At 32.6% G+C, this 25,092-nt stretch overlaps 1 protein-coding gene across 2 annotated transcripts; it reads left to right on the top strand.

Annotated features, from left to right (window-relative positions):
* The first annotated feature begins 972 nt into the window (after nt 1–972).
* Nucleotides 973–24,784, top strand: LOC149725195 (transmembrane protein 131-like). Of its 2 annotated transcripts, XM_089892760.1 has the most exons (39): nt 973–1,169; nt 2,605–2,669; nt 3,969–4,012; nt 4,719–4,784; nt 5,305–5,428; nt 5,953–6,066; nt 7,009–7,131; nt 7,751–7,831; nt 8,451–8,601; nt 9,034–9,090; nt 9,318–9,488; nt 10,074–10,182; nt 10,561–10,714; nt 12,455–12,634; nt 13,308–13,415; nt 13,869–13,976; nt 14,335–14,439; nt 14,580–14,666; nt 15,241–15,338; nt 15,759–15,886; nt 16,335–16,452; nt 16,852–16,978; nt 17,263–17,445; nt 17,808–17,974; nt 18,305–18,447; nt 18,760–18,949; nt 19,180–19,405; nt 19,802–19,941; nt 20,052–20,575; nt 20,718–20,836; nt 21,325–21,419; nt 21,542–21,659; nt 21,846–21,927; nt 22,228–22,313; nt 22,510–22,609; nt 22,935–23,093; nt 23,321–23,416; nt 23,839–24,107; nt 24,363–24,784. In XM_089892760.1, exons 1-39 carry the CDS (start codon nt 1,046–1,048, stop codon nt 24,435–24,437), a joined length of 5,214 nt encoding a protein of 1,737 aa, XP_089748886.1. In that variant the 5' UTR covers nt 973–1,045; the 3' UTR covers nt 24,438–24,784. The 2 variants fall into 2 exon arrangements, with proteins under 2 accessions (XP_089748886.1, XP_089748887.1); XM_089892761.1 differs by lacking the exon at nt 2,605–2,669 and having other exon boundaries at nt 979–1,169.
* The last annotated feature ends 308 nt before the right edge of the window (nt 24,785–25,092 follow it).

The raw sequence follows: 25,092 nt of genomic DNA, 5'->3' as shown, positions 1-25,092 counted from the left end.
CTCGTCTGTCGTATTTTATAAAGCAAAGCTCTGGCTTATGCTTATGACTACGTAGTTTGTGGACAAGTGATTAAAGCAGGATTTAGATGAAACACCATTTCAAAGTTCGCTTTTAGTTTCGAGATTGAATCGGTTCCGTATACGCTCGTCATATAATAATGTGATGCGTATAGAAAATCAGAGGTTATATGCATGCGATTGAATTGCAGCGTATAATTGTGTGTAGCGAACAGTAGGCATATGGGGCAAATGGAATTTGAGCTACGTTACAAGGAAGCAGTTTGCCACTGGTAAATTGATGCTGGTACAAAGCTGCGTAATTAACATGAGCTAATTTCCTCAGCCCTTATTATTATTACGGGATGGGAGAAATCAACGGTTAAATAAGTTAGTTTACTTTGCAAGCAGCTAAAAGGGCATTCGGCGAACGCGTCTTTTGTTTTCCACAGTCTTTGACCGGTTATCGTCATGAAAACCATATGAGCAGCGAAGGCAATAGCGTAACATGAATCTTTTGTTGTGTAGACCACGTGGTAGTGGTCCCTATAACAACATGTCGTTGGGACGCGCCCTACGGCGCAGGCGATCCTGAATCGTTACCACAATCTATTGAACGCTTAATTACTTGACGTACATACAAGTTAAATGTGTACTTGACTATCAAAGGCACACATCAAATTAATTTGAACGGGTTCCAAGGTTGCGTTGCATATCGAAACGGGCCTTTACGTCATAAGGTGTTCATATTGTTATTACGAGCTACCCAATTAAATGGTGTCATTCGCAGATCTGTTTTTGCTCGGTAATCTGCAGGAAACGGCCCTACGCAGTGTGTTAGTAACAGGTATTACGTTGATGCAACAACATTTTAAACCATTCAGGTGCTATAAGCGGTGGGCGTCATCGTGTGTGTGTTCCTCTAGTTCGCTCGTGCGTCTGTGTATCGACCGTTCTGTGTGTGTGTGGTACGCTTCGCCGTAACAGCATTTCTCTTTCAGTTTACTCGCAGACCAAGCTAAGAAGGTTAGGTATAGTAGCCAGTCGAATGGCAATGGGGAAATACGACAGATTCAACAAACGCGACCGAGATTTAAGTTATTGCCACTGCGTTGTTGCTGTGTTTCAAGTTGCTGTATTCTGTCACAATGTATCTGTTATCGCAGCACAAGGTGAGTCGCTTTTGTTGTTCGTTCCAAATATGTACATCACCGGCCCCTCGACCTCGTGGTAAAGCTAAACTTTGAGAGGCATGCCAACTGTCTCAGCCCAGCGCCCTTTACTACACCACTTTCTATATGTATTGTAATGAATTATAAATATACTATTATCATTTGAGTATTATTATTAGGTTGTTGTCATGGTGTGTGCTTACTATTTAAATTTGATTTAAATAAAAATCTAATTTAAAATGTTAAAAACCCCATGTTTACAAATGTAGTGTTGATGTCTGTGATTTTCTCCACAGTACTTTAAGATTACTTACAGTGCAGTAAGTTACAATGACTTATACATGCTTTATTCTAACTCAAGTTGGGCTAATGGTTCAAGTGTACACTTAGCAGAAAAGGCTCTTACATATGTCAACCATGTATAAGATTATCTTAAGTGACTTGACCTTGAAAAACAATTCCTCATTAAGCCTTGATCATAAAATTTCATTTTATTAAATTGTAGAAATACAAAAGTAAAGTGTTTTAAGGCAGTATTAGTATAATATTATAAATGAATGAATGAATGTAATATTAACTATGTCCACACATTTTTTTACCAGTTGTTTAAGTACACTGCCTCTGACAGTATATGCCTATGAGACTGCAAAATGCTTTTATTCTAGCCATATAACATATGGCTGATCATGTCACTTTTTCATGGAATCCCCCAAGCGTGTCTTATATTTCCCTGTTTTAAGGATGTAGATTGTGCCTTTATTGTTATAGGATAAAGGCTTATCGGACATTTAAAATCAATCACGGCTAAAATTAATCTAAACTCATAAAATCTTTATAATCCCAGCCAAGGACTGTTTATTACTATGCTAGGTATAATAACATCTAAATTACACGGTACATGCTAATGTATTACTATGATTAATTACGCTGTGTAAAGTGTCTATCATAAATACATGGTATATAAATGTCTTTAATACCAAATGGTGCATATTTTAACTACTTTAAAGCATTTCTGCCATATTTATTTTTTACAAATATTTCTAACAGAATATCCTTTGTATAATTGCTAAAACAATAACACTCATCACAGTATTGGCGTCTCATACTTCAAATGTAGTTAAAAACCAGAAAGGCCAAGATCAACAAGAGATTAGAATACTGTCTGACCATACATTGACACTGTCTGTAGTTTGTTTGTCAAACTGCCGAAACTTACAAGCATGCATGCCAATTACTGACCATTATGTTAACATAATATATGCACCCTGTGTGATGTACTTTCATTTCATAATTGTAATGGCTATTTATTGATACATTCTAGATTTTTACACAACATACATAGTACATAATGCAGTCAATCCATTACCACTAATCTTAAATATAAGCACACTGAGTTTTAGAAATATAATGATAATTAATTTGTATGTTTCATCAGGGTACCTACACAGCAATTTTCAAACCAATTCAGTTGTTCAAGAATCATCTTTTACCAGAAGTCAGGTATTTAACTTCAATTACCAGTTTATATAGTTGTACATAGACCTATTCAGTATTCATTGCCAAAACGTGGGGTTTATTTTTCATTTTTTTTCAGTATAAAAGCAGTTTTATGCATATCCTTTACTGAAAAAAAAAAACAGTTTTATTTACATAGGCTAGTAAAGATGATAAGAAATATTAAGAATATAATTATTTGTAAGTGCCAAGTGGTATTATTTTGTACCATAGCTGTGTGTTGTATTAATGTGCTATACTAATAGGACATGATCTTAGCTTTACCATGTACCATATCACCAGTATGATACAAAAAAATTGTTAAAAAAAATGTTCATTTTATGCTGACATAATAAAGCAATGAAACTACCTTTAAGTATTCAATATTACCCCCTCGTTGCCTAGATAGCAGATATTGGAATTCCCTGTGTTAATTTGTGTTTGCGTTTTTCTACAACGCGCCCATTTTGACAATGTTAGCTGAAATAGGCAGCGCTATATTAAATGTTCTTTCTCAGCAAATATTTGCAAATCGAAGACGTTATCGTTGCTTTACTAGCTTGGATTATGGCTTAGGATTGTTTAATGTATTCTAAGTTTATTATTTTCTATCATTTTTTTTTTAAATCGTTATTCTATTTTTTTACATTTATATACATATTTGGCGATATTAAGTATTTCTGTCATTTATTGAAACATCACTAATATATATAATGCTAATAATATATATAATGGTGACTAAGAAATGACCAAAATTTCAGTGTCTGCATGAATATAAAAATTGTTAGTCATTTCTCCCTTTTTTAGAGGCTAAAATGACAGAAACTGTTAAAGGATGCATAGGCTTATAAAACCATATACCCATATAGATTACAAATGTGTAAAAATAACTATTACACATAGAGGTCTTAACTTTGCCCATACCATTTGTTACAAAATTGAAACCCTATCTATCTTTACCCTTGGGATAGATTGGTAGTACATATGCTTCTGCGGTAACACCGTGTCACCACAACTGCTCTGTTGTTCAATGCATGTCATTTGTTCGTGCTTGGTTTAAAGCAGTTGGACCTAACCTATATACCTGGGAGCTGTATCTATGTAGGCAAATATTTTAAAATGCTTTTACACTAATAATACAATAACAATCCATCTATATTTTCATTTTCGGATGCCTAATTTGATGTCTTTCCAAAACAGTATTTAGTTTATAGTTATTCATACCATAAAAACACCTTATGTATTTTTTTCATGCCGAAAATATTTTTTTTGACAAAACTAATTTTATATTTATTCTATTTTCAGGATCAAGTTATCACCCGCACAGCAAAGCTTGTTTTAGATGACAGGTAAGAAATGTCATTAAGTCTTACGTAGGAATGCACATTACAGAATTTCGAATCTATGAGATTCGAATCCTTTTGTATTCGAATCTAATTACGGGATTCGGTATTCTGTTTAATGACGTCATCACACGTCATCTCATACACCATTTAACAATTTTTGAAATTTAATAATTAAAAAAATAATATTTTTGTGTTTGTGGGACTTTCGAGAGTAAACGTTTTACAGCGTCTTTTCATAGCCTGCTATACGTTTCATGTTGCAAAAACTACACAATACTACAATTTTGATAATTTTACAGCTCATGGTCCAACAAGGCTGCTATAAAAGAGTCAATAAACTGACTTATGTGGGTAAAATTATTTTTTCCTATAAATACAAAAAGATTCGAAATTCTAGATTCGGAATTCTAGATTCGAAATAAAGTATTCTAGGATATCCTAGAATACCTAATTATTCTGTAATGTGCATCCCTAGTCTTCCGCATTGGGATCTTCTTGCATATTTTCCTTGAACTACCCACAGAATTATAGAAGGTGTTATACTAGTTCACTGTATACCATATGACGTAGATTAGCAGGCAGTTTCCTAGTAAATTATATCATGAATTATTTATTCCACCAACATGGCTTTGTTCTCATTGTAGTAAAGCAACCAAACTGAACACAAAATGCATTTCTTCTGCAATCAATAACAATTATTTGTCCGCAGAACGGGAATTATAACTCAGACCGAAGTTGTCAGATTTGAACCGCCCTACCTGGATTTTGGGGCCCAGTAAGTAGTCTCTGTTATACTCATTATCTGGATGACTCTGCCCTAATTAGTTCATAGTTGTCCAGACTAGTATGGAGACATGTTGTTTACATTAGTAATTCATATACCACATAATGTGATCTCATTAAGGTATACACAGTTGTTTAGAGTGACAGTGTATGTGTTCATATGTGTATGATGACATAATATAATCATATCTGTATAATAATACACTGTGGCAATGCTTTTACATTTAGATGTATATTTCACTGTTGCAAAAACCAATCAATCTCTATGAACTATCAGTGCCACTACTGTATAATGTATAATGAATGAATTATTGCACACATGTGTTGTAAAGCTTCTCTTAACGATGTAACAGTATCCTACACTATTATAGTATTACAATGGCACCACTTACATAGTTATTTTGTCAAGTATTCTATTCATCGGTAGAAGTTATGGACACACCACTGGCTACCTTTTTATACTCCTATTTATAACACTTTATATCATTATTTATATCTGTTAATTTTTTCAGGTCAATTGGTATGCCAGTAATGCGTTTGATTCATTTATATAATCCAAGTAAAACTAAAACAATGAAGCTTATTTCAATATCAGCAAGCACGCTACATTTTCATTCGTCATTTTTTGACGAGAAGGTGGGTTTTCGACTAAAACGTTATGCTTAGGGTTTAGTGATGTTAGTTGGAAAATTTATGTTTTGACAGAAAACCCCCTTTTTTGTGTGGTTCAAAATTAAATTGTTGTGGTACATGCACAGTACAAAAAGTAACCACCCCGTACAGTTTTAGGAAGGTAGGGATTTTCCTATACCATTGAGCAGTGTAAAAATAGAAAGAATGGGGTTTGCAAAGGTTTAGCATTCACCTATTGTTGCGTTGTTACCGCCTTACTTTGCATACTGTGGCGGCACCTCAAGGTTAGTAATTGTAAAAAAGCCGCAGATTTCAGTCTATTGTTGCATCATCCCAAGCGTTTTGTATGCTGTGACATTCAATACTATAGATCTTGTCAATCAGAATAATACTATGTATAAATTATGAGCATTTTATATGTATAAAAATGTTTTTGTAAAGTACAAAAATAAGAACTTTTTTTACTAAAAACACCTGAAACTTCATAGCTATGCGTTGCATCTATTAAATTCGGTTTATTCTTTCAGGTAATAATGCCCAATTGCAATACAACATTTGAGGTCGTATTTTTAGCTCGTGTTGTAGGCAATGTAGAGAACACGCTTTTCATTCACACAGAAGACGGAGCTTTTTCCTACCAAGTAAGGAAAATATTGTTTCTAAAAGCTAAAAGCACTTGTTATTTAATGATTACCTGATAATTAAGGTAGTTCTAGTTCAAAAACACTTTAATCTTTTAATGCAATGACATAATTATTTTCTAGTGCTACGATTTAAAGTAAAAATTTATAACATCATTATTAAATGATTAACTTGGGTTTATGAATGCAAATGATAGCTAAGTAACTAATAATATATTACGTAACATAAGTAACTATATATACGGCAAATCAAATGCAGTGTGCAGAGAGTGTGGAGTATAATAAGGCATACCACAAGCCACACATTGGTAAAACATTACCAGTATTAACCTATGATGGTTATCTGACATTGTGCCTCAGACAGCCGGTATAACATACATTTGTTCTTACTACATCAAGATTAACTTGTCAAGTGCATACGTCCTAATGCATTAACAGTGTATGCATAACTAATCAACATAATTTAGTATATTTATATATATATATATATATATTATAACACCTAAAACACCTAACTAATAATTGAAAAAACGCAGTTAAACTTAAAAGCGTCCCAGTTATATACAAATGAAAAAGAAAATGTCTTCCTATTAAACTTTGTAATATTGTGTGTTGTTTATGATCAAGTGAGCTATAGTTCATCACATTAAACAGGATACTCTTATACACACACCCACAATCTAATTAACATTTTACTTTTATAAGTTTGGGAAACTACATAACAAAATAGTTTTTAAAACTTATATTAAGTCTCCTTTTTTTAACATTACTAGATTATTTTAAATTGGAAAAAAATTGATTGAACTTACTACTAATTTTTCCAAAGTTGTATAAACCTCTTTCTGCCAAGCCCAAACAAACAAGCCTTATGTTTACCCCATACACACAATAGTACATTCCCCCACTCTCTCTCTAAAAACCCCAAATTTTACCCTTTCGCAGGTTTTTGGTGTGGGCGTCCCAAACCCATATCGATTACGGCCTTATTTGGGTGCGAGGGTGTCAATAAACAGCAGTTTTTCGCCATTGATAAGCATGCACAACCCAACTGGATTGCCACTCCAGGTATCTACATTATTATTACCACACTGAAAATTCATATAATTGCATTTTTCCATTTCTATCTCTATAAGGCCTTCTGTACAGGCTGACCAATTTAAATCACCGGAATTAAGTTATAAAACCGCCAATATTGATTTTAACCACAGAGCCGGCAAGGTTTTCTATTATAGCTTATAGCTGCTTATTCTTACATATGAGAAGCTTCCGTAACCTGACAGTAACACATGACTGTAAATTATAAAAGGACTTCTGTTTGTACTAAAAATACATTGATTTTGATTGCACGTTATATTGGTACATATATTTGTTTGTGTTATGCAGAGGTTTGTAGGGCACCTGTGTAACTGTGTTATATCATTAAACAAGCATTGAATACACAGTTACATCACTATTTAATTACAGCCTTTAGAATATGGCAAAGCTTACCCTTATTTCAACTTATAAAATTCACCAATCTCTTAAGAGCAAGGGCATAATACCTTTAGTATTACTTTATTTTATGGCGGCGAAGATTAAACACAAAGTTAAAACAACCTATGACAGTTTGAAGCTGAACCTGGTTGCCCTTACTGAATTATGAAATATTAGTCTTATCATGTGCTTTATGTAATGAATGGTTTAGGTCACAGAGATCTATACTTCAAGTGGATATCTCCATCTGCAACTGCCTGCAGGGCTACATGAGGCAAATAAGAAATCATGGGTCAGTTATTTTAACTTATTCATTAAAAACTGTACCTAGTACACTTGCCATGTAATTGATGCATTTTTTTATTTGATTATCTCTAGTTTTAAATAGACCTAGTTGTTTTTAAATCTTGGATTATATATTTTACTTTTTATCTTTTTTTGAATTATATCCAATCTTTCCCCACCCTACTATATTATATATTTACTGTACAATCTGTAAGTGAGTGGTTTTAGTATTTCCTATTGAAGTAGAATGACATCATGTAGTAATGGTTACTTCCTTGTAGCTAGTGGTTATATTGGTTATATACAAGTGATTATATACAACTCACCTGGCTCTCAATAAAAAGTAAATAACATAAACATGCAATGCCATAAAAGTGCATCGTAACACTGGACCCGAACACAAAAGCGATAAAAAAGAGTCTTTATTAAAAAATAAGGGATACAAATTAGTTTTGTCCCCACAATTTTTTTCAAGCAATTTTACATTTTTACATTTTACTGCATTAAAAACAAATATACCTTAAATTTGCAAAGATGCAAGTTTTTAAAACGCAACAGTAAGGACAGAATTACTAAATCTTTTTTACTCCGACAATATTTATTTAAAACAAAACCTGTCATTGCAGGAGATACCACCTTATGAAACGAAGCCTCTAATGAAAGCTACATTCCTTGGGCAAGTGGTAAACAATCACACAGCTTTTATACGCATCAAAACCAACTTATCTGACATAAAACAATATTTAATTCTCCCTATGGAAGTGGAAGTATCATCAGGTACACAGATTATTATAAATTTTAGAAAAATATAATAATTTTTAGAAAGTTTTTTTTTCGTTTTTGCATAATTTTTATATTTTTAGCTTAAGTTTAAAAATTGCTATTTGTATACATTGTTTTATAGTCTATTTTATCTAGGAATTGTAGTTAGTAAACTTTCTAGTCTCTCCTTTTTTGTTGCTGTATAGGGCTATATACTTTGCAATTACATTTACTAAGTATAACATCTAATTAGGAGGAAAAAATGTCCTTTTAATATAAATTATATTTTTATTTTACAGTGTTTTTTAAATTTTACATTTTTTCTTTTTGACTATTTTTTTATATGGCTATATACTTTACAGTTTACCGAGTATAGCATCCATTTCATCCAATTATGGGGACTCACCCAAATTCACCCAATTTCCACTAAAACTTGTAATATTTTAGTTCCAGGTATTTATTCTTCACTTGAACTGCTAGACTTTGGAACACTACGCAGTCAAGGTATTTATCTTTGTTTTTGTTTTATTTACATTTGTTTGTTTAATAACTATAAACCTGGTCATCTATTTTTCATACCACCTTTCTAAGACCATACTGTCATATATTCTGTACTGTTAATTGTTTGAAACACGATCAGGCCATCAGGGTATTTAGATATGGGCTAAAGGTGTCCCGTCTTCCCCCTACCCTATATAGTTTTTAGAATTTATTTTTTTTCTTAAATTCAGATAAACCGAAGACCCTCAATCTGTTTCTACTCAACTCTGGTACAAGGGACGTACAAATTTCCTCAATCACTGCACAACCACCCAACCCAGCGCTGCATATAGATTTCAAAACAATTAAATTGAAACCGTCAGAAGCTCTGTACACCAGGGTGGCCAATATATCATTTAATGGTAAGACATAAAAATATATAGGTGTAGTATTTAGTAACCTTTATAGAGTTTTGGATAAAATCTGGGGTGACACAACTAAGATGCTGTTGCATTCATAGCGTCAAACTTAGGGAACCTCATTGATTAATGTGGTGAATGCAATATAATTTGGATCTGCTTGTTTGTATAGATGCCTAACAACAGAATAAAATCTGGAGAGACATTGCTAAATTACAGTTACACTTATAGTCGTCAAATATAACGTATCTCATTGATGGATACGGTGAATGCAATATACTTTGGCACTGCTTGTTTGTATAGATGCCTAACAGCAGAATAAAATCTGGGGTGACATAAGTAAAATGCTGTTACACTCATAGCGTCAAACGTAGGGGACCTCATTGTTTAATGTGGTGATTGCAATATATATTGGTTTCGGCTCTTGTGGCTGTGTGTTTGGGTAATAGGCCAACTCTGGCTTGAATCCTAGGTCTCCTGGCATGCTTCACTATACGGCCTCACTCGGGGATAGAACCTATTTAGTCTTTAAGCATTGGGATACTTCAAAAAAAACATAGAAAAATTATGAAATGACTTTTTTTGCAGCAAGTGCAGTAAGTTCCGAAAGCCACTGGAGTGGAAAAATCGTCGTAAAAACGAGAGAAAAAAGTTACTCAAAAATATCAATTCCATACCAAGCAAGCATTCTTGATGGGTGAGCATGTACAAATAACAAATCATTGTTTGACTAATATGAAGACTTTTTCACTAAAAGTCATTTTATTCCTCCTAGTTTTACGTACATTTTATTCTGAAACAATTTTACTACTTATAAGGGCCCAGGTAATTAGAGTAACAGTCAAATATAAAATCCATTAAACTTTAATTATTTGTACAATTTTTTACACCTATTAAATTAAAACAAGACAGAAATTTTTAAAAGTCAATATTATATACAAAACAAAACTACATGCCAAAAATATGCAAAACAACCTGTCACGCAAATTTTATTAAAAAACAACATTCACTATATTTTTTCCGCGAAATTCTTCTTTTTCCAAAAAGCGTGTAATAAACACACACGCCCCCGCAGGTCGTTGGAGTATGACGAGGCATCAACCATGTTTTACACGCCAGAGGACGAGAGCAGGTCACTCAAGCGGAATATATCACTTACAAACAATTTCAACTTCCCTCTAGTAATTCTTCGTCTTGAAATACCAACAGAAACACAAAAATATTTCAAGGTATATATATATAAATCGTTTTTTTTTTTTAATTTAAATTTTTGTGTTCTTTTTGGTATAGTACAGTGTTGTTTATGGTAAAATTAAAAAGAGAGTTCAGTTTTGCATAACGTTTTTGTTATTTTAGTTAGAAAATGATGATGTATCGGTCCAGCTGTAATGTATGTGGTTTCTATTCAGAGAAATACATGGTGTATTTGTACAACCTATACCCACTGTTTAAATGTTACGTAATATTCTGTATTTGTGTGGTGGCTATTGTACATAGACACACACATTTAAAAATATATTTTAAAATATATTTGTTTTCTAAATTTTAAATATTGGCCTTTTTTAGATATTTATATATATACAATTTTTTTAAGCATATACAATTTTTTTTAAACATTAAATAGTTTTAATACTGGTCTTGACTAAATGGTTTGATTTCCCGTCACTATAAGGGCCCTGCTTCCTTTATTGATTTAAATGTTCAAATAACAATATGTATTCCAAACACACCATTGCAAATTGAACCTTATAAATTTGTTCCAAACATTGTACTGGGGTAACTGTTTTATTGTCAAAACAAGTGCACCACTTTAAATAAACAATTAAAAAATTAAGATTTGGTAGCTTTCAATCAATTAGAAATAAATCAATGATTCGTCAATTTAAAACTGTTTTAAAATCTTATATTTAAAAAACGGAAAAGAGCTTACCTCAAAATAAAAATTGTAGAACCAAGATAAATATAGAGTATTTCATATATATATATATATCTGTTATTCATTCAAAAGTGAGATAACGCTATCTAAAAATATAGTTTTAAACCGCTTTGGTATCTAAACAATACATTTCTCGGCTCATTGTCTGATAGTAACTGCTTCACGCCCTGCTAGTATTCAATGACATCTCATTAAAATAATAGAAGTTCTTTTATTGTGATAAACCGCTGTGGTATGCTTTCCTTTATGCGCTGTCTCTTTGCTCAAATTCTTATGTCAATTCTTAACATTTGGATCGTGCTAGTATGGATAATGGTTTTATTTGAAAAGCTTTGTTATGTTGTTATTTAAAAAAAAGGTTTAATTTTTTTTTAGAAAACTCGACATTGTTAAAATGCAATTACACCCATAGTAATCATTAGGAACCTCATTCTATTAATTTTGGCCTTCTCTGTTATGTTACATTATGCCTGGTAGTAGAAGTAACAAAATATTTGTGGAAATGTGATTATACTGAAAAAATGTTCCAAAATTATACTTAAATGGACAACATTTAAAATTTTGTTTAAATTTAAATTATTTAATATTTCTAAATCTAGTTAAGCAAAATCAACATTTTTTTTATTTCGACTCTACTAAAAACCTCAGTTTTGCTAAATTGTATTTATAATGACCTTAACTATAGAATTGAGCAAATAATTACATTTAAAACATATTAGAAATTAAGTTAGCTTGGAAAATTTGACAGGCATGTTGTAACTCTGTTATAAATCAATTTATATATGGATTGAAATTAGAATTTTGATTTATGAGTTTAGAAAAAAGATAGTATTAAAACTATTATTAATAAAAACGTTTTAATATTTCAAAACACTATATTATTTGAGTAAAATTTTTGCCTAAAAGCGCGAGTTGCAAAACTGGTTTAAAAATTGCATTTTTGACACAATTTCCAATATAATATGCTCAAAATTCGAAGATTTTCTAGGGGTGTTTTAATCAGGCACGAGTATCAAATTTTCCTTTTATTTAGGTGTTGAATTTCACGGAGCAGACAAGTGTACCTGCCCACTCAACCACTGAACCCTTTGCTGTAGAATGTTTCCCTTCAACGTTACAAACCCATAGTGGGGACTTGGCCCATCACCTGATACTCCACACCAATGCTTCAACCTTTTCAATGCCTCTACACGCTTATTCAGGCTTGCTACAGGTATTGTTTCCTATTATTTTTATCTACTATTAGTTTCACATATCATTTTATATAATATAGATAATTTAAATCATTTTTACTAGTTTTTTTTACTTCCTTTTGAAATAATTAAATTTGTTACCCATTCCTGACATTTTCTTCAAGTTTTCATTAAATTTTTCATATAATTTTCTAAATTTTAGTCTAAAACCACCCCAAAAAACAATTTAAGACTAAAACCATTTTTTTGCACAATATTCTTTACAATGCACCCTAAACAATGCATATTTAACATGGTTGATTTTAGAACAGTTTTTTTAGAATTTATTAATAATATCGTATTTTTGGTTAAATGAATTAAATTTCTAGTTCAGTTGTGCCCAGTCCGAAATTGCTGGTTAATTATTCATGACCAGCCAACTAACATGACAAGCCAACTAACAGGGCTACCAATGTCCTGTTTATTCCACTACCTTCCACTGGCCAAAACCCAGTGGTCACAAATGAGTTTTTCAAGATGAGTTATCCAATCACCCATAAAGTTGTATAAGTGGTAACTCGTAAATGTGCACGAGGTGTATGAAACTAAACACCCATGTTATAATGAATGTTACCCACTTAAATTATAGCTTAAGTGTTTAGATTCCTAAAAAATGTTTTCTTAATAACTCTAACCACTTATTTACTATTTCAGTTCACAGTAGGCGAAGACATGTCCCAAAAACTGGATTTTGGACTTGTAGGGACGTCAGAGAATCACTCTGTACTTCTCACTGTGCATAATCACCGAAACCCTATACCGGTAAAATAGAATTAAATTTCTAAAATGGTTTAAGGGAAATGTTTCAAACTGGCAAAATTTGAAACCATTTGATCTCAGGTTTCTCTGTTTTAAATAGGTCACCTAGTTTTGGGTAGTTTGACCACAACCGTTTAAATAATTCATTCATTTTTTGTTTCTATCTTGTTGGTTTCTTTTTTACATATTTTTGGTTTTGTTTAAACCATTTGTCCTTAGTTTTTAATACTTTTTGAACATTATTGTTAAACTTATAAAATTCTTTAACAAGCTGTACTTTAAAACAATATTTTGTTCCAATAATCCCAAAACTATATTCCATTTTTTCACTTTTTAATAAATTCAAAGCAAAATCCGATTTTGTAACCTTTTACTATTTTAACAGATATCTATCTTTTTCATATTTTAAGGAATATTTATCTTGGAGCTTGTTTATTACCCCATATATTTTATCAGATATCTATCGTGGGTTGGAAAACTTCTCTTGAGCAAGTTCATCTCACTCCTTTGTTCTTGACAAGAAATGACGAGAAAAGAGAATATTTTGAGGAAGAAATCACTCAAGTAAGTTCACTTATTGGTAGTATAGGCGCGAAACCTGGGGTGGCAGGGTAGCCAGGTCTTTCCTTAATTTTTCTACATAAAACTAATAAGTAAAAAAAGAATTATTTGGCTAAAATAGGTTTTACAAGATTGTGTTTAACTATTTCCTGCATTTTAAAAATTGCTTATTTATTGTTAGGTTCTAACATGTCTTATTATAAAATCTCTTGTTCAATCATATGCTAACTATGGTAGAATTAAAGTTAAACTTTTTTGTCTGTCGTTTATTATTCGCCTGGTTAAATATAGAAATTATATATAATTTTCAGGTAAAAATTTAAAAATAATAATAATTTGAAATAAAAAAATAATATTTCAGGTAAACCTTCCATCAAATTGGTCACTGACGATAAAAGTTACGTTTTTTGCGTCGGAGTTAGAAACAACAGTAATGGGAGTTGTAAACATAGAAACAAAATATCAGGTGACAACCAGATGATGGTTTCTGTTTTCTAGTTTCTTTGTTTTTTGAACATCAAGAAATACTTTTTTCTCTTTTTACAACTACATATATATTTTCTATATACTTTTTTATTTTTATTTATTTGGTTTTTATGTTTATAGACCATGGATATACCAGTACTTGCAAAAGTAGCTGTTGGATCTTTGGTTATAATTCCAAACAAGATTTCATTTCCGCCATCGTTCCCGGTGAGTAAGCATAAACAAACTGATTAGTAAGGATCTGGTTCTACAGAAAGTAACAGACCAAAATCAAGGGTGACCAATTGCTATGTTACCTTTTTCGTAGCACCAGATCCTTACTGTTCTTATTTACACAAGAATTGTCCGGCGCCGTAGTGGTTAGCGCGCCTGCCTGTAACCCAGAGGTAATTTTTTGTACCAACTGATGTTTATACACTTCATGCTTGCTGTCGAGCAGACAAACTTATAAAATATGTGACAATTTTTAGGCAGCCTATTTGTGGGTACTGGGTACTGGGTACTATTGAACCAATATCTATTAAATGTTTTAAAGTAAACCATATTGTTAACCTTACTTTTATAATATTTAAGTAAAAGCTCTTTTTGTAAAAAAATATAATATTATATATATATACTAAAAAAAATTTTAACATAATCATATACTACGATGTATTGTTATGTGGCAGGCAAAACAAAAGTTGTTTTTTTTTCGTGAATAGCTAATTACCTATTTATATATATTGGATTATGCCCTGTAGCACCAGCAAGATTTAGTATAAAGTTTTTAATTCATGTGCAGGGGTTAACTGTACATCACTCATTTACTGTGAAGAGTTCATTTCCACAAATTACAAAGATTGAAGGATTAATTTCGACGGACAAGCGGTTTTATTACAGGTAGATAATTACTCTTAAATAACTGCACTAATCTGGACAGTAGTTTTAGAAACATCAAACAGGATTTTCTTTTATTTTCACTACAAACATGAGCCCATATGTACAATAAGATTTTCATTCTAAAGATGGTTTAATTTTAAGCGAAACGTTTGAAATGAAATTCGTACTACTATAAAACTTTTGTGCTGTCATGTTTGTTGCTCCTACCCAGCAGTCACTAATGAGTTCTCCAAATTGTCACCTATACAGAAAAAACAATCACCCATAAAGTAACATACGTGGTAAAAAACCTGGTGTGAGGTGTATGAAACAGAACACCTGTGTTATAACGGCTCGTCGTTTTCTGGCCATGCAACAAGAAACCAAGTTACATTACTTTCGGTAGTTCTTTTTTTACCATATTTTTAATTTTTTTTGTAGGAAATTAAAAAATGTTCCAAGTGAAGTAGCACCAGGGCAGGAGGTTAAGTTGGGAAAAATATATTTTGATCCCAGACAGGATTGTAAACCTGATCGTTGTTACGTTGGTCTTCCTACATCTACTACAGGTGAGTGGAATGTTCGTGATTGTTTTATGATTTTTCATATATGATGTGATCATTTATATGATAAGTCATGAGCTTTAGATTATGTGATTATTAGTTTTTCATGATGAAATTTTGAGCTTCCTATAATGTATTTGTAAATTTTTCACAATTTATCATGAGTTTTTACGTTGTGTTCATGAGTTTTTCACAATATAATCGTAATTTTTTCATGATGAGTTTGTGAGCTTCTCATGGTGTATTTGTAAATTTTTCACAATGGTATAAGTTTTTATATTGTGGTCATGAGCTTTTCATGATATGATAAAAAGTTTTTCATGATAAGTTTGTATTTGCCCATGACTCTTAAAGTGCTTGTGAATCTTTTGTGATACTCTAATTCTTTGTTATACTTTCATGAGACTTTTCATGATACTTCATATTTTTCACGTCACGATCACTCTAATTTCAGCGGGACATCGATGGCTGACCACCCTTAACCTCGGCAAAGACGCACCAGAGGTTGATTTCAAGCAATATCAAACATTCCTTGAGCGATACAGAGACACTGTGAAAGCTACACCGGAAAGGTGAATAAAATAAAAATAAATTTGCAGAAATTAAAAAAAAAAAACTAAATGAAAGGGGACTGTTTAAAGGGGTGACAAAGGAGAAAATCTTTGTAACATTTATAGCATAAAAATAAAACCTTAAATGGCTGCTTTTTAAATCTAAGCAACACTATGCCAATGTTGGGCAAGACACATTAACGGCAATTTCTCTAACGCAGTGGTCACTAATTGGTTGTCTAATTTGTCAGCCATGCTAAAAAATAACCACCCAGAAAATAAAATAAATGGTTATAAGCTAGCCAGAGGTGTATGAAACAGAACACCTGTGTTATAAGAACTGTCTTTGTTCTACCATGTGAAGAAGTTTCAATATATCAATATATCATTTTTTGTTAAACTACCCCCCCTCCCCTATAGTTCAATTATCTCGATTTCGACGACGCTTCACACGATTGACCTCGAGGTGTCTGGCACCCTCTACTGGCCATCTTTGCTTGACACAAAAGAAATCGAATTTCCGCTGACTCATATCGGCAAAAAATCGGTGAGTCATCAATTTGTGTCAAATAAGAATAACAGTTTTATCATAAAATAAGGCATTGGTACTGATATGACAGCATAAAGTAAAAAAAAAACTTTTTTGAGGGAAGGATAAGAAGTTTTTGTTTTTAACTTCATTTAAAATCATTTTTTTTATTAAAACCCAGTTTAAGGTTCAATTTTAAACCAGTTTTCCTATGTGAACCAAATTTAAGCTTTTTTCTAAATCCAGTTTTCCTATCCTAAAACCAGTTAAATCTAGTTTAAACCAGCTACCTTTACATGCAGATATCTCTAGTGACATTGGAAAACCCGTCCGATTTTCCGGTAATTGTTCAAATTTTACCCATCTCGTTATACCCACAACCTGGTGTTGCTCTTGATACCATAGAGTGGTCAAATCTGTCGGGAAAACCCGGGTTCCTGACGCAGAATTTGGAAGTGTTTAAAATCGCGTTACCACCAAACTCTGTAAGTGGAACGGCGTTCTGAATTATTAATGAGCGTTAAATCCGTTTTCTTTCAGCTGGAAGTGACTGTACCAGGCAAGCTTAAATGCTGTAGTTAGCCAAGCTTAGCTAGTTACAAAGTAGGTCATGCTACTTCATAACTTTCCCCTCGTATCAACTTTTTCAATTAAAAAAATAATTAGAAAGTATGCGTTTGTTTGTTGACTTTTTATTCATGATATCTTTGCTTAACATTATATTTTTGACTTCTTTGTTATATATTATTTTTTTACCTGTGATATCATATTTTCTGTGATATTTTCGCCTTATATTATATATATATATTATACATCATATGATAACTTTCATGTGATTTTTTTACAGTCATCACAAGACACTACATCACAAATGACGTGGTTAGATTACACATTAAATGGAAAAACCAACCATTCATGTTTGAACGTGTTCGTCAATCCTGGTCAAAAACAAACCATAGAAATCACATTTGCACCAATAAATAGCACTCTCGTATCAACAGCGATTTTATTCAGGTAAAACAAATGTTTTTTTTTGTTATTGTGCTACCAGGCATATGTATATATATAGGTGACCTTTTCACCCCCTGTGGTATGTAAAACGTAAATTTCATTCTAACATTTCGACTGCTGTTTTGCAACACTTTATTAGGATATGATAGAATATATAATTAATTAATAAAATAAAATTGGTTTGGTTTGTTAAATAGCGTAAGCAACACATATTAAACGACCTTTTGAAAAGCTCACAGTTCTATTGTAGGTAAACATCGACAGTGGGTATAATAGCATTTCTACCTAGACAACAAATGATCAAACTGACTAAATCTCTCCCATTTTTTACAGAAATAATCTCACTGGTTTAGAGGCATTACATGTTGAAGGTAAAGGTGTGAAAGAAGTTTTAAAACTTGGGGGGAAAATTTCAAATCGGAAGAAAGATTCCTTGAGATTTAAACTCACAGAAAGCCTTTTACGTGATTGTAATCGTAAGTTTAAATTTAAACATTTAACATTTTTAATTTTTTTTAGTTATGGACTATATTTTAGCAGTATAAAACACATATTTTTTGGCTTTTGGTAATTGTTTTCTTTACAAATTCTAACATTACTGAAGATGGTTTTAGTATTTAAACCTTTTAAAAGTTTAAAATATATTTAGAAAAAAAGAACATAAAAAAATACTTTCTTAAAAAAACTCGCAAAATATTTTTTTTAAATTTTTAAAAAATCTAAAAATTATCCAAACTTTTTACATTTCAATTAATATTTTTAAAACTGACTCCTAACTTATTTTTTAGCTGAAGAACGCAAAGAAAACCCATCATTTACCGTTCGGAAGTCATTTACGGCTAAAAACATGGGGTTATTGCCTATGCAAGTATTGTATATGATGGTGGGGAATTATCCATGTGAAGGTTATGGGTTTCGAATCTTAGAATGCGACCCATTTCTCTTGGAAAGCAACGCAACAAGAGAGATTATCATTGCGTAAGTTACTCACTTTTTTGTTTTGTTAATTCTGCTACCAGGCATAATGTAAATAATGTTTCAACGGCTCATCTGGTATGAAAAAAACTGTATTTCAGCTTTCACCTATCCTTTATTTACAATTTTTAAATTCTTTTTTTATATTTATGTTTAGAATTTTGTCATTCTTTTTTTTGAAAATTGGAAAATTTTTAAAACCTCTTTATAATCGTTTTTATTCTTTATTCTAGTTTCACGCCGGACTTCACAAGTTCGCAAGTAATGCGCACACTTCGTATTGTGACATCACAGAACAGCGTTCTTACCTTTAACCTCAACGTAACGTTACCCCACCACATGCTCCCTGCCTGTCAAGCAGCGATACCCCGACCCCCATGGGAACGAAGTCTGTATTATGTCATCACAATATTAATGGTTGTTCTTTTCATTGGAGTATTGCTTGCCGCTTATTTAGAGGTAAAATGGCTGTTTTAATGTATAGACTATGAAATGTAGGATTTTATTTAGAAAAAACTTGCTTCCAGAATGTATTTTATACGGGTATAATATGTGTAACTTTTTTATTTTTTGTTCAGAGTTTTTTGAATAGAATTCAGGTTGCAAATGCAAATCATATTATCTTTGTTTTAAAGGTTGTTACTTGTATAATATTGCATATGCTGTATTAGCTCTGCTTGTGTGTATAAAAATCTAACAGCAAAAAGCTAATTTAAGCATAAAAATGGATGCTAATGCGAACATATGTTGTAGCTTTTGTTTCGAAATTCTGTGTTACATGGCGTTCTTAATGTAACGCATATAAGCAAAACTGTATGTGTGGTGGTTATGATTTATTAATGTTATTATTTGCAGGCAATAAATATACTGGAGCCGTATGTTCGTTCATATCAACTCAGGGAGTCTGGAGACAGAGATGGAACAGCCAAGTTAAAGCCGTTTAACTTACGAAACATAGCTAATGAGTTTATTTCAAATCCAACATCTGAAATAAGGTAAAAAAAATATTTGGATATTTATGCAAAAATGCAAAACAAGGTGTTTTAAATAATTTAAGTTTTTTCAAAACGATTTTTGATTTTTTGATTTTTTTTTATTGTTTCAGCTCAAGCAACTCAACCCTGAAGGAGAGTAATTTCCTCACGTGGATGAAACTTCTCTTCCATCAAATCCTCTCATTTGATCTTCTTCAGCTTTTCCGAAACTTCCGGACTTTTGCATGGAGCAAACCAAATGTAGATCCCTCATCCCGAGAGGACTTAGAAAACTCTTCCTCCAAGACAGAAGACACTGTGAGCCCGATCACACCAAGCCCCACAACATCCACACAAAACGGGAAAGTCCGGGGTCGAAATTCGGGCCGAAAAACAAAATCACAGACCGCGACAACATTAAAAGAATTTCGTCGCGCTAGAACGCACAGACCCGTCATGAAACCAGTCATCCATGATGACTTAACATGGGACGCACCCCTGCCCTCCCCCACCCCCTACAAACCTGAAAAAGTTCATAAATCTCGGACCAACTCCAGCGGTTCAAGTATTGAAAGCGAAAGAAGTAGAAGGGGAAGTGGTAGCAGTGGTCCATGCGATAGCGATAAGAATAAACAAATCAGCGACCAAATTGATGGTGGGTAATTGCCTATATATATCAGAAACTCCGTTCAAGTTTTTATTTTTAATTTTTACTTTTGTTGTTTTTTCTTTTATAATTTTTTTTGCATAGTTTTCCGAGTATTGTTCAATTTTTTGAGTTTGTTATTTTCTTCTAGTTTCCAAGCGAAAACGGAAGAACAAACTGATGCGTCAGCAATCTTTTAGTCGAGAAAATGATGACTCATCTTCTACAACGACGGAAAAATCAAGCGAAGATTTTGAAATTCTTGAAAAAGTAAGAAATGTTTTCAAAAATTAAATAAAAAATAAAGTGTAGTTGGTATAATGGTTTACATTTTCAATGATGTAGCTTGAAACTAGACGAAAAATCGTAAAACTTTTAATATTCTATTGAAATTGTTATTAAAATATTGCTAATCTAATTTAAATGAATGTAACTTGCTTTACCTATCCTCGCGTGGCCGAAAAAACGACAGTCATTATAACATGACATGAGTGTTCTGTTTCATACACCTCATGCCAGCTTAAAAGTGACCCTGTATGTAACATTATGGGTGATTGTTTTTTAATATATTGTTCACAATTTAGACAACCTTTTAGTGACCACTGGGTTGGAACAGATACCCAACTGTAAAATAATACGTAATAGGAAAATGCACATAACTGCCTTAATTTGAAGCTTTTGTATATGACCGCACTCATGCAGCTTACAAAAAGGAAAAATTAAACTCTCATCTTTACAAAACTTGTTGTTTTTAACAGCCGGCGTATTTTGACGACCCTCGTAACTTTGGAGTTCGCGACCAACAATCTAATACTTCAGCTCATTCAAATAAAGAAAACGAATTTAACCATGGGTGAGTTAGGAAATAAGTCATTTGTGGTTATTTTAATTTATGTGTGGTACATTTTGCATTACCTTTGTTTTTTTTTCTAAAAAAAAAGTTTTTTTAATGTTTAAAAATGAATATATTTTTAGTGTGGAACCTATTTACACGACTAGTCATGAGCAAGGTGTACGTAGAAGACATGGGCGAGCACCAGTACCTGTAAAACACGATGTTCCTATTACGATTAAACAGCGTCCTGTCAAAAACGTAAGTTGTAGCTCTGTAGAAAAAGCTGAACATTTTAAATTTTACTTTTTAAATTCTATTAAAAAACCTCAAACAAATTTTTTTCTGATTTTTTTTTAAAACTCTTTTAGTAGAGTTCAATTATTTATCTCTTGCAATATGTGTAGTGTAAACCCAAAATTTATTGTTATTTTTTTATTTTATTAGAAATCACCAAGCAGTAGTTTGTATGAGACCAGTAGTAACGAAGAACCAATGTGGGAATTCGCAAAAGTGAAGCAAGATAATGGTACAAATATAGTTCAAACATGCTGTATTATTTGATCACCTAGGGTTAAAACCTATGCAATCTGTTCTGTATGAGTTGTCTTTTAATAGAAGGCCTAAAATTTTGTATTTAGTCCAGAGTTTACCTATCTTCTGAGTAAGCTTATTTTTCTGATTAAGCTTTAGATCAGCCTATTTTCTAAATATTTTTCTGCTGTGTATATTTGTTATATAACCCCCAATTTTGAACTTTAAGTATACGTTTCGTATCAAAACATTAAAGTATTCATTATTTTTCTTATAGATATCATATATTTTTCAGGTTTTGACGAAGGAATGCGAATTTTATCGAAACAAACCATGGAAAACGACAATCGAATTCGTGAGAAGTTACCGTACGCTACAAAGGTATGGAAATTATTTCATTTTTTTCCATTTTGTTTTCACACTTTTTCTTAGTAATTTTAGTCTAAAGAAAATGGTTTTAAATTTTAGGAGTCTTTTTACAAGCTATTTGTCAGTTTCTGTTTTTTTCTTGTCTTTAATTTAATTTTTTCTATTTTTTAATCGGTTCTTGTGCTAAATTTTTTTTTTTCAATTTTAGGAGTCTTTTCAAAAACTATCAGGAGAGAGTCGTAGCTCATCGTACAACAGTGTCAAGTCATCAAGCTCAGTTGACAGCACAAAGAAAATTAAACAAAAAGGTGTGTGTTTTTACTATTGGGACTTACACTCACATATATACGTTGTTACATGAATAAATGTAACTTGCTTTATCCCTGCGTGGCTGGAAAACAACAATCATTATATTACAGATGTTTTGTTTTATACACCTCGTGCCAGCTTTCGAGTTCATATATATGTAACTGGGTAATTATTTTTTTTATATTGTATAGTTATCTTTTTGGTCAGCCCATTAATGACCACTTGATTGGAGCAATTCCCATTAAGCTTCTTGCCCAAAGGAATATTCGCCCAAAACAGTGGCAGCATCAAAAAGGCAAATAAAAGTTATTATTATTTCCCCAGTCAAATCTAACCCAACCATCACCATTAAACCCAAACTGTCGAAAACTCAAAGCGTTCCCAGCTCCGATGTTCCCAAGTTTACCAGTGTTGCCGAACCCACATACAACCGTAGACACAGCAACCGAGTATCTTCAGAATTCTCAATGTTTAGCAGCCAAGGTAATACATTTGGCAACACTGATCTGAAAAATAGCTGGTAACATTTAAAAATAGCCAGCAACATTTAAAAAAATAACTGGTAACATTAAAAAACTGGTAAAGGTAAAAGTGCTGGCAACACTGAAAGAAATAACAGGTAATACTTAGAAAAAAGCTTGCAACACTTATAAAAACAACTGGAAACACTTTTTTATTGCCACATTCCTCACACATAGAAATCCTATTAGGTTCTCTAGATGCAGTCTCTCCACCACCACTAGATGTCACTAGCAAGATGCCGGCATGGAACCACTTCGGCCAACACACGTTTAGCCTCACTGAAGGTAAACATTTTGAATTTACACAAACCATGAAAGTAGTGTACTAGGAAAAAATAAGCTAAGCTATACAACATTTTACTTTTTTTTTCTGGAGTACAAAAGTGAAAGGCATTGGGTTAAATTAAAAAATAATTGATATAGTAAGTTGGGGTAAGATTGTACATTTTCATTCTATTTTATCGTCCCATTTAATAGTAAACAAAGAACATCAAGGAATTATGTAACTGTAGCCTAGCGACTCTAAAAAAAATGGTGTTACTTTTAAAACACAATCAGGACATATGGGATTTTATGTGCTGGCCGAATTTAATCTTACCCTGCAGTACAATATATGGATAGAAAGATTAAAATTGCTTGATAAGAATATATGAGCTATTGATATGCTCCCTGGTACCCCATCTTATCATACAATATACTTCTTACAGATTTGATCCCACACCCCAGTCAAAGTCCCCTACCCCTATCTAACCCACAAACCTGGGCCCCATACGGTTCCTCCTACAACCCCCCAACTTCCTGGAACAATATCCCCCATCTTAACCCCCCACCAGGTTCACCCACCACTCCCAAGTTCCATAACATGAACCAGTGGAATACCCCACCTCAAACTACTCAGTCCCCCGTAACGAGCAGCACACACGCAATCTGGTCAGTAAGCACACCTGTAACTATGGATGAAGACAGAGACGCTGAGGTAAACTATCACACAGTCTGCAGTGAATAACCTGCTATATGTGTTTGGGCTTTGTGCTCTGAAAGTATTGAAAAGTTAGTCACTCACAAAGTTACATGCGAGGTAACTCTTAAACTGGCCACAGGAGTGTATGAAGCAGATCATATATATGAGGCCTTCGGTCATAATAATACTTTCTATAGGATTACTATTAAAAATATTGATATGCAATCTGAATGCTGTTTAGGTATTTTCATTTACTTAATATTTCCACAGAACGACATTTTGAAGGGCTTAAAGAGCATTTGGAACTCTGATCTTAACCAATCAGGACGCAGCGATATGTTTTAAGTTTCAAATCAACCAATCAAGACGTATCTTTGTTTTAATGAAGAACCGATTCCGTTTTCTCTCGCATCTCTCTTCAGTTCGGTGTGTCCGCCATTATTTGGTGAAGGGTGTTCACTTCATGCACCAGTGATCCTGGGCAGTGTTGCACAGTTTTTTATTGTTTTATACTTTTAAAAAACTTTTCAGTAACACTGTACTACTTCGTTAACGCTTTCAAAATATTATTTCTTTCCCCACTTGAGTCGGAATTTTAGCCGATATATCTTTTATTGCTTCTTATGATGCGTGGTGCGTGGGATACAATGAATTCGTTCTCTATTAAAACTGCTTTCTTGAAAACAAAGAAATTGTATTGATCGATGATTTGGACCAAAAAGTGTACCTTCAACCTTTTTTGACAAAGACCAATAATTTCAGCTTGAAGTTGTAAGTGTAGGGTTAAACAAGGAATAATTTAGGCCAGTTCAGTGTAACTTTAAATGAGTAGCAACCGTGTAAGGTAGACTTATATATGGAAACTATATACTATTAATATTCAATGCAGGAACTGTCAAAAACCCAACTGTTTCTGCAAGTTGTGTTAAAACCTTAGTAGTTTGCCGCGTGTGGCCATGCATACATGTTTTACAATCATCTTATACGAACTCAGGGCATG

This window comes from Ciona robusta, chromosome 14, assembly GCF_009617815.1.
Source record: "Ciona robusta chromosome 14, ASM961781v2".
NCBI classification, from domain to species: Eukaryota; Metazoa; Chordata; class Ascidiacea; order Phlebobranchia; family Cionidae; genus Ciona; species Ciona robusta.
Note: the sequence above shows the minus strand (reverse complement) of the source record. Positions and strands in the feature narration are given on the sequence as shown.

Bases quoted from the DNA above. Each gene is read 5' to 3' on its own strand.
- LOC149725195 (XM_089892760.1), top strand. From the start codon at position 1,046: ATGGCAATGGGGAAATACGACAGATTCAACAAACGCGACCGAGATTTA. The intron at 19,942-20,051 runs GTAAAAAAAATA...TTATTGTTTCAG, and splicing joins AATCCAACATCTGAAATAAG to CTCAAGCAACTCAACCCTGA. The intron at 20,837-21,324 runs GTAAGAAATGTT...TGTTTTTAACAG, and splicing joins ATTTTGAAATTCTTGAAAAA to CCGGCGTATTTTGACGACCC.